General features: G+C 35.8%; 1 protein-coding gene across 1 annotated transcript in view; it reads right to left on the reverse strand.

The window, feature by feature from the left end:
* The window catches only part of Ddx10 (DEAD-box helicase 10), a 281,715-nt gene that overhangs the window by 252,458 nt on the left and 11,482 nt on the right, over window positions 1–17,775 (reverse strand). Inside the window, exons 3-7 of the mRNA XM_058586486.1 lie at window positions 16,841–16,971; window positions 15,716–15,874; window positions 14,446–14,566; window positions 13,503–13,692; window positions 124–250 (exon numbers count right to left, since the gene is read on the reverse strand). Of these exons, the coding sequence (XP_058442469.1) occupies window positions 124–250; window positions 13,503–13,692; window positions 14,446–14,566; window positions 15,716–15,874; window positions 16,841–16,971 (728 nt within the window). The remainder of the gene's footprint in view (window positions 1–123; window positions 251–13,502; window positions 13,693–14,445; window positions 14,567–15,715; window positions 15,875–16,840; window positions 16,972–17,775) is intronic.

The following is a 17,775-nucleotide window of genomic DNA, read 5'->3' on the forward strand; positions in this document are numbered from 1 at the left end:
TCCCTCACCTCACCTAGCACTGTGTGTCTCATACAATATAATATTTGCCTAACTGAAATTTGATATCTCAAAGGAAATGATTCAACATGAGTAAGTTCAGAAAGAAAAATAAACAGTTGGTACCTCTTTGCAACTAGAGAAAAACACAATACTCTTCTTCTTCAGATGACTTCTCAAAAAGGAATACAGCACACTTATTTTTTGCTGCAGCTCACAAACTATGTAGTTCTGTTCCAAAGTAGCAGGGGTGCTTGAAAAATTAGGAAAAAATATATTAAAAATAAATTGTGGAGTGATATTGGCAAAACTATATTTTTTCATGTATGAACATGTAACCACAACTCCCACCATTATGTAGAACTATAATGCATCAAATTTAAAATGTGGGGGAAAAAAATGAAAACGATGTGTTGTTACCTTTGGAATACACACTTTAAAAAAGGAAAATTTTAACAATAGCTCACCCCTCAAATTATTCTCCCTCTCTCTCACCCAACTCCACACACACCTTTTCTCTACTGTCCCTTAGGAAACTAATTCAACATGTAATTAAAATACATTCAAAATCCTTTACAGAATACATGTCAAAAGACACTCAAAATAGTTACTTCTGACAGTGCAGAGTCAAGGATTAACTATTAAAAGGGGAAAGGACCCACAATCTATGAAAAGCAGCATAAAAGACTTGTTGGGTTGATGGTAATGTTCTACATTTTACTGGGGGTTTGGGTGACACAGATATACACATTCATCAAAATCAGCAAATGTACACTTAGAAATTGCAGATTTCATGATATTAAGTTTTACATTAAAGAAAGAAAATATATAAATATTAATGATGGTATATGTGCTGAAATATTTAGGGGAACATACCTGCAATTTATTTTGAAAAATAAATTAAGATAGTTAATATACAGTCAGCGAGATGAACAAACAACTAGTAAATCGATACTGCCATTAGGTAACATCTAGTTGACAGGTATGAAGTATTCACTATAGCAGTCTTTCAATTTACTGAATGATTGAAATTTTGTAATAAATATTACAGAAATACATGTATTTACTCTTTGAATAAATCCACTTTTATGTTTCTATTCCTAACATACACACACAAAAGACACATGACATTATTTTAAAAACAGAAGATAAACAACCCAATTGTCTATCACTAGAGAACACACTAAATATCCACACAATTAAGTGTTATATGCAACTGCAAACAGGAATGAGCAATCTATCCATATATCACTATGGAGTTGTCTCTGGAACTTAGTGTTTTGGAAAGAAATAGCAGAGTAGTAAATAATTGGTAGGATATATCAGTGTGGAGGTACACACATACACATACATATATGCACATCTGTGTGTATCTATTTGTATTGACGGGAAAACAAAAGCAGACACCAAAAACTATACATCAATTTACATGACACCAAAATCATGATCCATAAAAGAACTGGTAACCTGGATTTCATTTTCATTAAAATTAAAAATAACTGATCCATGACAGACACTGCCCAGAGAATGAAAAACAAGTCACAGAACTTAATATTTGCAAACAAACGATAAAGGACTATTCTCCAAAATATAAAAAGAAGCATTAAAACTCAACAAGAAGAACATAGTTATTTTGTTTGTTTGTTTGTTTGTTTGTTCGTTTGTTTTTGGTATCAGGAATAGAACTCAGGGATGCTTTACACTGAGCTACATTCCCAATCCTTTTTTTATAAATTGTGAAACAGGGTCTTGCTAAATTGCTTAAGGAATTCCTGAACTGTGGAGGCTGGCCTCTGACTTGCAATCCTCCTGCCTCAGGCTGCCAAGCCATGGAATTATAGGGGTATACCATAGTACCTGGCAAGAGCAAAATGTTTTAATTAAAATAAAGGGGAGGGGCAAAAAACTTTAACACCTCCCCAAAGGGGATATACAAAAAGCAAATGAGCATATAAAAAGATTTTCCACGTCATGTCATCAGGGAAATGCAAATCAGAACAATGAGATACTAGTATATAGATACTAGTATATACCTTATTAGAGTGACCAAAATCCAGAAGAGTGATAACAAAAGATATTAAGAACATTCAACCACAGACTCATTCATTACTGGAAGAAATGCAAAATGGGATAGCCACTTCTCAGACAGTTTGACATTTCTTACAACAACAAACCTTACCATCTGGTCTAGCAATGTGCTCCTTGGATTGACCAAAAGGAGTTAAAAACATGTCCACACAGAAAAAATTCTGCACAGATGTTTATAGCAGCTTTCTTCATAATTGCTACAACCTGGAAGAAATCAAGATGCCCCACAGTAGGTACAAGGATAAAATGTGTTATATCCAGACAATAGGTTATTATTCAGTACTAAAAATAAATGAGTTCTCAGAGCTGAGGGTACAGCTCAGTGGTAGAGCACTTGCCTAGCATACGCAAAGCCCTGGGACAATGGGGGGAGGAAGCAGGGGAGGGTGAGCAGCTCTCAAGTCACAGTCACGTGTAGACATGGAAGACACTTAAATGCATCTTAAATCAAAGAAACCAACCTGAAAAGGCAGTATGTTATGATTCCAGCTACATGACATTCTTAAAAAAAAAAAAAAATGGGTATAATAAATGGTCGCCAAAAACTAAGGGAGAAGGGATGAATAGGCAGAGCATAGACAATATTTAAGGCACTGAATGAAAATACTGTACAATAACTATCACATTAGATATGTGCAATCAATCATAAATTTGTCTAAAACCATAGAATGTGCAACACCAAAAGTGAACCCTCATGGTAACCATGGGCTTCAGGTAATAATAATGAATCAGTAGGTTCATCAATTGTAACTGTGCCACTCTAGTAGGAGCCGTTGATAAAGGAGGAAGGCATCTTCCTCTCAATTTTGCTGTGCATCTACGCATGCTCTAAAATAGTTTTTAAAAATAAATAGGTCATATCCATAGGAAAATATGATAACACAGTGAACTGAAGTTTTATTAAAAAGCTCCAAAATGAGCCAGTAACAGTGGTGCATGCCTGTAATCCCAGTGACTCAAGAGGCTGAGTCAGGAGGAACACCAAGTTCAAGGCAAGCCTGGGCCACTTAGTGAAACCCTGTGTCAAAATAAAAAGGGCTAAGTATGTAATGGTAGAATGCCCTGGATCCATCCCCAGTAAACACACACACACACACACACACACACACACATACACACACAAAAGGTCCACATATATATGAAATTTACAGCTTAATAGCAGCTCCGTAGTGTGAAACCAAGAAAGCAGACAGGGCAGCTTCTCCACAAGGTAGGTGACCAAAAAAAAAAAAAAAAAAAAAAGGCAGGGGAGCTTTACTGGAACCTAAAACTGCACATTCAAAGCAGACTGTGGACACAAAAGGTTGGATATAATAAGGAAAAAAAAAACCCAGCCTCACAGCTGCTGTCACAGCCTGGACAGAAGCTCCTACCATGAACATAGTAGAGGGATAAGGGAATTAAAGGAACCTGCATTTTTCAGAGGCAGTGCAGAACATGTGGGTTTGGAGCATTTAGAGACCAAAGACATTTCCCAACAAACGTGAAGGACATGATGCATGATATCTGTGTGTTGGGAAAGAAGTCACCATCTCTCTAGGTGGCATATGGAGGACAAAGGAAGGAACCATTTTGCAGCTGCAGCACAGGGGCTGGCACCTTAGGGGGCAGATTCCTGGCAAACCAAGTTTGGCCTGAAATACATGGCCAGTAAACACATGCTGCATGACATGGAGTGTGCTTAAGTAACCAGAATAAAATCAAATGGGGAGACAGGTTTACTCAGGGGACAACTGGTCAAGGAAACCCACCAGGCTCTACCCTTCCCCCTCCAATGTGACTGCTTACAGGAGCAGCTTGGAGAGATGCATCTGGCCAAAAACTCAGAAGGGCAGGGACTGAAGAGATTGTTTGGAAACTGAACCTGAGACCAAGAAACGTGTGGTTGTAGTGGTACCCCCTTCTCCACAGAAAATCTTAACTAAGCTTCTCCAGAAATCTTCACCGTAATTGATTTTAGGTTTATCAGCGAAAGAGTCTATACAAAAAGAGTTCAATGTAGGCAGACTTCCTATTTTCCTATTGCTCTATTGTAGTTGGCCAGTGGCCTGGAAGAAATCAGCACTCTAGGTGCTCAATGCCCCTTTACTAGTTTTTCATAAACATTTATCCAGTATAGTAGTCTATAAAAGTGTGTTTGCAAATGTAAAATGTGATAATAAAAAGACAAATCCTTTGACAAGGCCTCTGGCCTTGAGCTGGAGCTTCACAGAGATGTCTACATTTCTAAGATAAGAGAAGTTATCAATTGGGCTCCATGGTAAAAGTTGGCTATGGGAGGAAAGAAAGGAGAGAAGACGCTCTCCCCTTCTCAGTGTTGTCCTTGAAAGGTTAACTTGCCCAGAACAGTGAAAGAAAAAACTGCTTCTATGTGAACTTCTACAGACTGTGAACTTCTGAGACCCTCCCCTTACATGCTGGGTATAAAGTTCTGAAACTACCTGAACCCGAGGTTCAGAGGATTAATTGATTACAGTGAAAGCTATGCCCTCTGAACCTGGCTGCAGCCAAATAAAACTGTTTCCTGCTATCTGGTCTGTCTCCTACAACAGGGTATACAGGTGATGTAGGGGGACTAAGAATTGGCTCCTCCACCACATGAGTTGAACCCAGGTAAGATCCATGAGGTAAACTCTTTCAGAGTGGACCAGCAAGTACTGGGTGCTGGAGGTGCCGATCAAGACCAATCAGCATCCAGCAAAGAGCCTAAAGCCTCCCTTAACCTAAACCCTGCCACCAGGAACTCCACCTACACTTCAGAATATTCTCAACAAAATATTCCACAAAGATAAAATGAAAAAAAAAAGAAAGAAAGAAAGAAAAGTGAAAAGCAGCAAAGGGAGAAACTATAGTAAAGGAATAGTCAATCAAAGAAGAAACTAATTCAAATTAAAAACTAGAAATAAACAAAAAAGACCAGGAACACATATCATATCTCCATAATAACCTTGAACATTAATAGCCTAAACTCATTAATCAAAAGACACAGACTGGTAGATTGGATGAAAAAAACAAGACCCAAAACTATACCATCTCCAAGAGACTCACCTCATAGGCAAAGACAGCCACAGACTGAAGATGAAAGGATGGGAAAAAAACACCATTCACATGGATCACATAAACAAGCCTCTTATCAGATAAAGTGGACTTCAAGCCAGTTAATCAGAAGGGACAAAGAAAGACATTTCATACTACTTAAGGGAATTATGCATCAAGAAGACATAACAATCGTAAATATTTATGCTTCAAACAATGGAGCATCTATGTACATCAAACAAGCCTTTCTCAAATTCAAGAGGCAAATAGACCACAACACAATAATTCCGGGTGACTTTAACATACCTCTCTCACTACTGGGTAGATCTTCCAAACAAAAACTAAACAAAGAAACTATACAACTCAATAATACAATCAATAATTTAGACTTAACAGACATATATAGAATATTTCATCCATCAATGAGTGAGCACACGGTCTTATCAGCAGCACATGGATCCATCTCTAAAACAGACCATACCTTATGCCATTAAGCAACTCTTGGGGAAAAAAACAGAGATAATATACCCTGCATCCTATCAGATCATAATGGAATGAAATTAGAGATCAATTATAAAATAAAAAATAGAAGAAACTCTAACACGGGGAGGCTAAATAATACACTATTCAATGACTAAAAGATAACAAAAGAAATCAGACATGAAATAAAAAGAAACTTAGAGGTAAATGAGAATAGTGATAAGACAAAATCTCTGTGACACCACGATGGCAGTGCTAGGAGGAAAGTTCATTACACTGAGAAAATTCATTAAAAGAATAAAAAGTCAACAAATAAAAGACCTAACATTATATCTCAAAGCCCTAGGAAAAACAGAACAAATCAACATCTAAAGCAGGAAAAAACAAATCAACATCTAAAAGGAACAAATCAACATCTAAAGCAGGAGAAAACAGGAAATAATTAAAATCAGAGCTGAAATCAATAAAACTGAAACAAAAGAATTCAAAAACTGATAAAACAAAAAGTTGGTTCTTTAAAAAATATAAATGATAAAACATTAACCACGCTAACAAAGAGAAAGAGAAAAATTACTAAAATTCATGATGAAAAGGAAATATTACAATGGACACTACTAAAATACAGAAGATAATCAGAAACTATTTAGAAAATTTATACTACGATAAAATAGAAAATCTCAACAACATCCACAAATTTCTAAAGACATATGACCTACCCAAACTGAACCAGGAGGATATACACAATTTGAGCAGTTCAATCTCAATCAATGAAATAGAAGATGCCATCAAAAGCCTACCAACCGGAGAGAAGGCTGGAAGATGGCGGCGACAACAGCCTCAAAAAATAAAATATTTGGGAATTAATCTAACAAAAGAAGTGAAAGACCTCTAAAATGAAAACTATAGAACTCTAAAGAAGGAAACTGAAGAAGATCTTAAAAGATGGAAAGATCACCCATGTTCTTGGATAGGAAGAATTACGTTGTCAAAAGGACCATACTACCAAAAGCGTTATACAGAGTTAATGCAATTCCCATTAAATGACATTCTTATTAGAACTAGAAAACCCAATTAATGAAATTCATTTGAAAAATAAGAGACCCAGATTAGCCAAAACAATCCTTCACAAGAAAAATGAAGCAAGAGACATCACCAAACCAGACCTTAAAATTATATTATAAAGCCTTAGTAACAAAAATGGCATGGTATCGGCACCAAAACAGATACACAGACCAGTGGTACAGAATAGAACAGACCAACCCACATAAATACAGTTATCTCATACTAGACAAAGATGTCAAAATCATACACTGGACAAAAGACAGCCTCTTCAACAAATGGTGCAGGGAAAACTGGAAATCCATATGTAGCAAAATGAAATTAAACCTTTCTCTCAACCTGCAGAAAAATCAACTCAAAGTGGATCAAAGATTTAGGCACTAGAACAGAGACCCTGTGCCTAATAGAAGAAAAATTAGGTCCAAATCTCCACTATGGTGGCTTAGGAACTAATTTCCTTGAAAAGACTCCTAAAGTTCAAGAAGTAAAATCAAGAATCAATAAATGGGATAGAATTTAACCAAAAGCTTCTTCACAGCAAAGAAAACAATCAAGAACATGGAGAGAAAGACTACGGAATGGGAGAAAATCTTTACCACACTTACCTCAGACAGAGTATTAATCTCTAGGATATATAAAAACTCAAAAAACTTAACACCAAAAAAAATTTAAAAATAATAACCCAAACAATAAATGGGCAAAGGAACTGAACAGATACTTCACAGAAGAAGAAATACAATCAATCAACAAATATATAAAAAACTGTTCATCATCACTAATAATTAGAGAAATGCAAACTAAAACAACACTGAGATTCCATCTCAATCCAGTCAGAATGGCAATCATCAAGAATTCAATCAACAATAGATGTCAGCAAGGATGTAGAGGAAAAGGGGGGGACTACAAATTGGTACAACCATTCTGGAAAGCAGTATGGAGATTCCTCAGAAAACTTGGAATGGAAGCACCATATAACCCAGTCATCCCACTCCTAAGTTTATATCCAAAGTACTTAAAATCAGCATACTATAGTAACGTGGCCATGTCAATGTTTATAGCAGCTCAATTCACAACAGCTAAACTATGGAACCGACGTAGGTGCCCCTTCAATAGATAAATGCATAAAGGAACTGTGATATACACACACACACACACACACACACACACACACACACAATGGAATATTACTCAGCCTGAAAGAATGAAATTATGGCATTTGCCAGTAAACAGATGGAACTGGAGAATATCATGCTAAGAGAAATAAGCCAATCCCAAAGAACCAAAGGCCGGCCGAATGTTTTCTCTGACATGCAGATGGTAATTCACAATTGGGGGTCAGGGAGAGGTATTTTAGACTAGACAAAGGGGAGTGAAGGGAAAGGAGGGGGACATGGGGGTAGGAATAATAGTAGAATGAATCAGATATTATCTTATGTGCATATATGACTATATACCTGTATTACTCTACATCATACACAACCAGACAAATGAGAAGTTGTACTCCATATATGTATGATATGTCAAAATGCATTCTACTCTCATGTGTAGCTAATTAAAATTTTAAAAATATTTTAAAAATACTGATTGAGGGGCTGGGGATGTGGCTCAAGCGGCAACACGCTCGCCTGGCATGCGTGGGGCGCTGGGTTAGATCCTCAGCACCACATAAAATAAAATAAAGATGTTGTGTCCACCGAAAACTGAAAAATAAATATTAAAAAATTCTCTCTTCTCTCTCGCTCTTAAAAAAAAAAATACTGATTGACAGAACAAGTACAAATCTCTAGGAACAAAGATGTTTGGCACAAAAGAGATACATACCAAAAATGAGGCTGAGTAAAAATCTTATAATACTAAATTTGATTTATAAGCATCAGTATAAATTCATGATATGCTTGCTCTTTAAAAAGTCTATCCAATAAGAAACCTAAACAGTGGCCATCGCACTAACAATTAGACTATAATACTTAAATACCATATTCTGCTAAAAGGATTTAATAACTGAAAACATGTATGGTGCACCCAGAACACCACAAGACAGAGTCCAAAGACTACCTAGATGTGTCTTAAGGAAACAACTTGAAACATCTCCTTTTAGTCAAGTGTTTTAGTCAGCCTTAGTGTCACTGTGACCAAAATACAACAACAACTAAAGAGAAGGAAAAGTTTATCTGCAGCTCAGAGTTTCAGAGATCTCAGTCCATAGACAGCCAACTCCACTGCTCTGAATCTAAGGTGAGGCAGCACATTATGGGGGATGGTAGAGGCAGAGGAAAGCTGTCTCTCCCTTTTGGCAGGGGGATGGAGACAGGAAGAACAACCTTTCAGGGCACACCCCCAGTGACCCTCCTCCTTCATTCATGCCCCATCTGCCTAGAGTTACCACCCTGTCAGTTCCCTCAAAGTAGGATGGACTGATTAGGTTATAGCTCTCATAATCAAATCATTTTGCCTCTGGATATTCCTGCATTAACAGAAGTTTTGGGGGGACACTTCATACCTGAAGCACAACATGAAGTTTGGGACATCAAGGGAAAATGTTGAATGTTATTTCTATTGTGAGAAGGATGAAAAAAATGTTTAACTATTACATTATATTAAATGTTACATATTAACACATCATTGAGACATCATTAAACATTAAGTTCTGAGTTCATCTAAAAAAAAAAAAAAAAAGTGGTCACCTTCAAAAAATGCTGGGGAATCAACTCAGTTGTCTAAGAGCTATTCCAGAGAATAAAGCATATACCCTGCTCTTCTCTTTCCAGTAACAACTGTACCTCAGCTAATCTCAGTTCATATATAATAGCTATCTGATATAAAAAGTATTCCAGCTAATAAAGACATTTAGAATATGACAAATTTACAAACTCTAACTAAAATTAAAACTATACTGAGATTCCATCTCAATCCAGTCAGAATGGCAATCATCAAGAATACAAGCAACAATAAATCTTAGTATGGTTTTGGTATCAGGGTGATACTAGTTTCAAAGAATGAATTTGGAAGGGTTCCGTCCTTTTCTATTTCATAGAATAACTTGAGGAGTATTGGTGTAAGTTTTTCTTTGAAGGTCTCGTAGAACTTGGCTGAGAAGACAACTGTTCCTAGGCTTTTCTTTGTTGGTAGGCTTTTGATGGTATCTTCAATTTCATTCAAAATTGATGCTTAAATTTTCTATGTCCTCCTGATTCAATTTGGATAAGTCATGTGTCTCTAGAAATTTGTCGATTTCTTCATTACTTTTTATTTTATTGTAGTATAGACTTTCAAAGTAGTTTCTGATTATCGTCTGTATTTCAGTGGTGTCCATGGTGATATTTCCTTTATCATCATGAATTTTAGTAATTTGAGCAGTCCCAAACAAAGACCAAATGTTCTCTCTGATATGTGGATGCTAACCCACAACAAGGGTGGATAAAGAGAGGAAGAATAGAAGTTCATTGGATTAGACAAAGGGGAATGAAGGAAAGGGATGGAGGGACAGGAATAGGAAAGACAGTAGAATGAATCAGACATAACTTTCCTATCCTTTTATATGAATACACAACCAGTGTAACTTCACATCATGTATAACCACCAGAATGGATCCTAATTAGAATAAGTTATACTCCATGTATGTAAATAAATTGGAAAAAACAGAAGAATTTACCCTTGAGGAATATACCAGCTCCTAAAGTGAATACACACAAGGCAATATGAGGGAAGGCAAGCAGAAAGCAACTATTAAAAAACTACAGAGCTGAGAAGAAAATTTGGCAGTCTCATAATGCTACAAAGCCCAGAGCTTGCCAAGATAAATAAATACTCCAGTTTTTCTGTTTAGACTCAGAGAAAGGCTATACCCTCTAAGTCAGAGAGGGTCAACAAGAAACAGAAGAGCCCCAAAGTCTAATTGCCAGGCCAGAGCATATCAAGGTAACTGCCTTTAGGATGCTTGCCTTCTGAGAGGGTAGGGTAACACATCACATTCATTATTTTGCTTAACAAAACCTTACAAGGAAAAAAACTACCTTCAAAGGAAAAAGAACTGTCTGATTACTTTAAGAATACTAGTATACAATAGAAAGCTATTTCTGAAGAGAAAAAACTGCCAAGATGGCCATCAAAAAAATGAAGATGAAATAAAGAAGTTTTCACTAACAAACACATACTACAAAGAAACACAGAAAAAGCATCAAAGAAAAAAAATTTTTTAAAAGGACTGGGGGACGCAGCTCAGTGGTAAAATGCCCCTGCGTACAATCCCCAGTACAAAAAAATATATATATTATACACATACACACAATAATTTTGAAGAACTTAAAAACAATATGCTACTTACGGAGACAAATGTATACATTTACAGGCATAAAAAAAGTACAAAGATGATAAAAGATTCACAACTAAAACACTAACCAAGCCGGGCACAGTGGCTCAGAGCTGTAATCCCAGCTCAGGAGGCTGAGGAAGGAAGATCACAAGTTCAAAGCCAGCCTCAGCAAAAGAAATGGCAATAAGAAACTCAGTGAGACCCTGTCTCTAAATAAAATACAAAATATGGCTGGGATGTAGCTCAGTGGCTAAGTGCCCCTGAGTTCAATCTCCAGTACTCACCGCCCACCCCCCCCACAAAAAAAAAAAAAAAAAAAAATACTAACCAAAAGAAAGTCTGGCTAATAGCAAACTAAACCAAAGTATAGGTAAAGACACAAAGGAACATTTTACAATAACGTTTCACATTAACAGCAAAATGTAATACTAAATTTTATGTACCTAGTAACAATATCAGAATGGATATCTCAAATTCAAAATTTTTCTTCACTTATCAAAAAAATCAACTTACAGTCATTAGAAAACAGCAAACTGCTATAGCCTGTAGTCAGTCAAACTACATTCTTTTAAAAATAAAATCATTAGAAACACCACTTGTCCACATATAGTAATATAAAGAAATACTGGTATAACTTTTCCCTAAATATATTCTGACATATAACTTCAGAAACCTAAACTTCTTAAATTTTCTTCAGGTCCTTCACAATTTGAGTCAACATTGTATGATGCCTTATGCCTTAAAATAATTCTTGATGATAATCTTTCATGGTATATTAACCAAACTGATGTTATTAAAGGGGGAAAATAATGTCATTAGACAAAAATTCCTAGCAACATCTACTTATTATAGCGCTTCCACAATTTGGAATATCACTGTCTTGCAATTATTGTCATATAACCAACAGTTGTATAAATCATGCTGCTACCCATCTGTCTTCTAAACTTTTCTGACAGTCACATTTTTACAAGTGCTAGAACTGTTTCAAAATAATTTGTAATACACATGGAAGTCTTTGAATTCAAGTTTTTCTAAAACTTTCTGATTTACAAATCACCATTATCTACAGAAACGGAAATAGACAAAGATAAGTAATTCTGACATATTCATTCAAAATGAATAATCTCCACTATTAGTCTTTACAATATGGAGTTAGTAGTAACAAAAATTATAATAGTCATCTCAACACAAAAAAGAACAAGGTGTCCCCAACAAATAAGCCAAGGAAGAAACTACATCTCAGACATCTGCTATTCCAATTTTCAAGTTCTCGGTAGCCAAAACCACCAATATTCAGATTCTCCAAAGTTTACCCATTAAGATCACCTAATATCATTAAGTCTGGTCTCAGAATCTCTTTTAATCATAGACATTTTCAATAAGGTCAACATGGACGTAAATATCCATATTTCTGGAATTTAAGGACTTTCAAACAGGATAACCCAATTCATTTACCAACACTATTTTTTTAGACTAACATTATCATAGAAGAAATTAAAATTTTAAAATAAAAATAATGGTGGAGTTGAATCCATACTGGTATCTTCAACACAGAATCCAACATTCACTGGAAAGTATTTCTTTAGGGAGTCAATTATGTCAATAGTCTACAATGATTCATAAGACATGCATATCGTGCTAGTTGTCATATCAAAATACAATTTAAAAGCATTTCTCCAAACCATTTGCATATCAGAAACACTTATACTTTATTCTCTAATTTTTAGGAAGACAAGGCAAAGTAACAGTTGCTAGAATAATTTTAAACAGAAAGAATATTTGGTGAATTTGATAAAATGTGTTCTATAGCACATCAGTCCTGCAGAATACTGCTGAAGAGAATGATTCTACACCCAAATAATTTTGGTAGCTATAGCACACTTTACCACTTACTCTTTTGTAGAGTCACAACATCCATGAAAACATTCAAATGTTCTGAGAAGTCCTGCAGTGAATAAAACTATTTCCCTTTGACACACAAGTGTTATTTATCTATCTAGAAACTCACTCACACTCCCCTCATCTAGGGAAGTGGGGAGGAAGAAAGTTGGTGAATGGTAAAATACCTGTTAACATCTTATAGAAAACTATTGTTCCCTAGTCCACATTTGGGAAATGCTTCATTAGAGCATTCTCACATTAAAAGATACATCCAGATTTTGAGTAACTTTAACCAATATACTAACTAGGATTTGCACATCTAGTAACAAAGTATTTTATTCCTAGAAAATATAAATTTAAAATACCAAATCCCTGCCAGGCACAGTGGCACATGCCTGTCATCCCAGTGACTCAGGAAGTTAAGGTAGAAGGATCTCAACTTCAAAGAAAGCCTCTGCAACTTAGCAAGACCCTAAGTAACTTGGCAAGACTCCATTTCAAAATAACAAAGGGTTCAGGATATAGCTCAGTGGCAAAGCACTCTTGGGTTAAATCCCCAACACCAAAATAATAATAATAATAAACAAAATATCAAATTCTTAAACTAAAAAGAACACGAGTTATTTTGATTAAATCCAGGAGTCCATACCTGTATTTTGCTTTTTCATGAACCCATACATATTCAGGGTTTTTCAAGCTCAAGCGAGCAAGGTCCTTTACAGATTTAGTTTGTGTTGCTGAGAAAAGTAAAGTCTGACGTTTCTTGGGAAGATTTTCAATAATAGCATTCATAGTATCAGCAAAGCCCATATCCAATATTCTGTCTGCTTCATCAAGAACTAAAAAAGGAACATGCAAGTTAAGCCATAATATTTAAAATAAACATTAAATGCAATGTAATATCCTAAACAATGGAGTACTATAGACTAGATCCCAAAACAGAAAAAAAAAAAAAAATTAGTAGAAAAACTCATATGAAATTTGACCAAAATCTGACATAGCATACCAATGTCAATCTTATTTTTTACAAAGGTATCATAGTTACCTAAAAGATTAACACCAAGGGAACTAGGTGAAAGACATAGGAACTCTTACTATCACCATGACTTTTATTTAAGTCCAGAAGTATTCAAAAGTAAAAGGTTTATTAAAATACATATTAGGTAAAAAGACCACGTAAAAAAGAAAGTTCATTTTAAAAATGACAATTTGAGGATTGGGGATAAAGCTCAATGATAGAACACTTGGCTAGCATGAGCAAGGTTCTGGATTTGATCCCTAGCACCACAGAAGAAAACATGACAATATGACATTTCAAGTTAGGAGAAGTGGGTGTTACCTAAACTAAAACATTCTTAGTAGTGCCTAATACTAAAGCATCTAATTTCATATGTAAAAGTACATATAATACTTTCTTTCAAAAAAAAAGGCCTAGCTTGCGCTCTCTGGGTTGAGAGTCTAAATGCTAGAAAAATTGCAAGTTTTTTCTCAGGTTTTAATCACATTTATCCAATAGAACAATTCTATCATTAAAATTTATGAGGGCTCTCTCAAAAGTAAGCTTTTTCTCTTCAGAAATTCATGAGACTCACCTAACATTTGGAGATTGGTGGCATGAAAACATATTGTTTCATCCATGTGTTGCAGAAGCCGACCTGGTGTGCAAACGAGTATATTTATGTTGTTGATCCTCTCAGCTTCATGTTTCAGATCCTGAAAATAGTTGTTTCTTTTGATTACACTACGTCTTAAAGCAGCCTGTGTACTAATACTACAAAAGCCATCTACATGGTATTTCTTCATAGCAGCTTAAATACTCTCAGAAATAAATGTAACTGCTCCCTTCCATTTCTGTAGTACATCCACATTTATGACGTAATAAACATCTTTAATGAAGACCTAGAAAGCTCAGAGTTCTTCTAGATTCTTAATCATACCCAGGATTTTGATGCCAAGAAAAACTATCTAGGAAGCTCAGAGTTCTTCTAGATTTTTAATCATACCCAGGATTTTGAGGCCAAGAAAAACTATCAATTGAATGCTCCAAGACTTGATTTCCTATTAAGTCTGCTGGAACTAGTTTAAAAACTGGAATTACTCGCATTCTTTAAGTCAGGATCCACGAGCACTGAAGAAGCTCTCTCCACCACTGCCTGTGCTTTTTGGACTGAAAAAAGGGTTGAGCTTTACATATTAAGAGTATCTATCATTGAGACAAAAGCCAGAGAACATTGTTAGTGCTGTGTGACAGGTACAAGAATAAACAAGGGTTTGTGGTATAATTCTTTGTTCTTGCATGTATGTTTACACAGAAATTCATGAAGTATTTATGCCCATAGTCTAAAGGAAACCCCAGCAGGGGAAAAAAAAAAAGCATTCCAGATGTACTACAAGGTAGAACAAAAGCAGTAGATTCAACCACAACCCAAAATTAACATTCCTCAAAACAATCTATCTTCCTTTTTCTACTGTTGATATAGCAATGTTCTAAATTATCTGAACCTCTAAGTAAAGGTACTAGGGTCAAACACTGAAATGTTATCTTTCCAATGTACAGCAATAAATTTACTCTAATTAGTCTATAAATCTGTCTCAGAGCCTTATCAATTCAGATATCCTGACAAAAATGGACTTCTGAACCTGCAAAATTGACAATCACTCTAGATGACAGCAACCACACCAAGAAAAACTCATGAAATTTGACCAAAATCTGACATAGCATATCAATGTCAATCTTATTTTTTACAAAGGTTTCATAGCCACCTAAGAGATAGGAAGCCAGTTCCTCCCTATCAACTGCCACAGTGCTCCCACATAAGTTACTAAAGGCAGGGAAGGAAGGACAAGGACAAAAGGACAAACCTTTCCACCAATGATGAGACCAGCTGAGAAGTCATGGTTCTTTCCTACTTTTCGGAGAACCTCAAAGGTCTGATATGCCAGTTCTCGTGTAGGTGATATTATCAGAACACCCAGCCCATCAGTTGAGGTCCACTGCAGACGGTATAAGGCTTCCAACACCTTGAAGACAACAGTAAATTCATGTTCAATAAGTCTTTTAAAAAGTCAGCTTTTTTGATCTGGCTCTCAGCCTTGCCACTCCAAATTGAAGGCAACTTCCAGGCACAACGCATACTACTCCCAGGTTTTACCCAATCTGAAAGAGACTATTTTTCTTCCATCTACCAGAAGCACCCACCCCCAATTCAGACAGATAAGAAAAGACGACTGATAGCAGCTCATCTGATGCCAGAGTCATGCTATCAGGTGACTGGTTATCAAAAAAGTCAAACCATAGTCCACTGAAACAGATTTATGAAAATAATAATAGTAAACTCTTATCTCTATAGCTATAGTTATAAAGTGACTGGATTCTAATTGTAGAAAAATAGTGCTATTTAAAAAAAACACATACACACACACACAAAACACCAGAATTTAAAAGAGAAAAATGGTTTTTTAGAACTTGGAACAAAAATTGTGATTTCTCAAAGCCAATTCTCTCGCAGTACTCAAATCAAAAGATTAACTACATAACAGATATAAGCAACTCTACTGTTCTACTATAAAGGATAGCTATCAATGTTCCAGAAAATTCTCAACAAATGCCCACTCCTTGAAGTGAACATATTTCAGCCTTATCCTAAACAGGTGGCAAGTATAAATGTTACTGGCAGGCTTTCTGAGGTGAAAACAGAAATAGTTTTCTCCACCAGTCCTACTACACATGAAATACCCTGCCCCTTCAAGAACATACTAGCTTGTCAAGATATAGTAATTCATTCATTCAATAAGTTACTTAGTGCCTGCCATTGAGTTGGGGAATATGGTGGAAAAGAGGACAGATATGGCTCCTATCTGAAAAAGCTTGCATTCTAGCCAAGGAAACCCAACATGAACACACATCTTTATATAATTATTTCCATTCAGCACAAAATATTATAAAATTATATAACTGAGGATCTGAATCATTATAGATGTACTTACTGGAACAAGAAAAGCCAAAGTCTTGCCAGATCCAGTTTTGGCAGCTCCAAGTACATCTTTACCTTGCAAAGCCAACCCTATGGTCTGCTTCTGTATCTCAGTTACCAAGCGGTACTGGGCTTCTTGCAAACCTGGAATTGTGGATAGAAAAACAGTAATTCAGTGGACGGGGATATAGCTCAGTTGATACAGTGCTTGCCCAGGGTTCAATCCCCAGCACCACCAAAAAAAAAAAAAAACAGGACTTCAGAAAATTCTTGTACAATGGTGTTACAATTTCAACTGTATCTTCCCACCTCAAGAGGTTCCTATGCTAAAGCCCTAATCCTCAATACCTCAGAATGTGCATTTGGTGAGAAGGCTTTGAAAGAGATGATTAAGTTAACTAAGAGCAGATTCCAATCCAACAAGACTGATGTCTTTATAAGCAGAAATTTGAACAAATACACGAAGGGTGCAGGTGCACATAGGGACAACCATGTGAAGATGCAGCACAATACCATATAACCCAGTGATCCCACCCCTAGGGTTACATGTCAAGTATATGATATCAGTATGCTGAGGTATCTACACTCTCATGTTCATGGTAGCACACTGTCCACAATAGTAAAAGTATGGAATAAACCTGTGCATGAGTGGATAAAGAAAATGCAGTATACATATAAAACAGATTATCCAGCATTAAAAGGAAATCCTATCATCAGTGATAATACTGATGAACCTTGAGAGAATTATATTAAATCCAATAAGTCAGGTACAAAAAGACAAATGCTACATGATCTCACCTACATGTGAACTCCAAAAAAGCCAAACTCTTAAAAGTAGAAAGTAGAATATTGTTAGCAAAAGTTAGGGATTGGAGACAATTTTGCTCAAAGAATACAAAATTTCTAGTTTAGATTGAATAAGTTCAAGAGATTTGTTGTACAGCCAGG

The sequence above is a fragment of the Marmota monax genome, unplaced genomic scaffold (genome assembly GCF_021218885.2).
Source record: "Marmota monax isolate L192 unplaced genomic scaffold, Marmota_monax_Labrador192_F-V1.1 WCK01_AAM20220418_F8-fsc00045, whole genome shotgun sequence".
Taxonomy (NCBI): Eukaryota; Metazoa; Chordata; class Mammalia; order Rodentia; family Sciuridae; genus Marmota; species Marmota monax.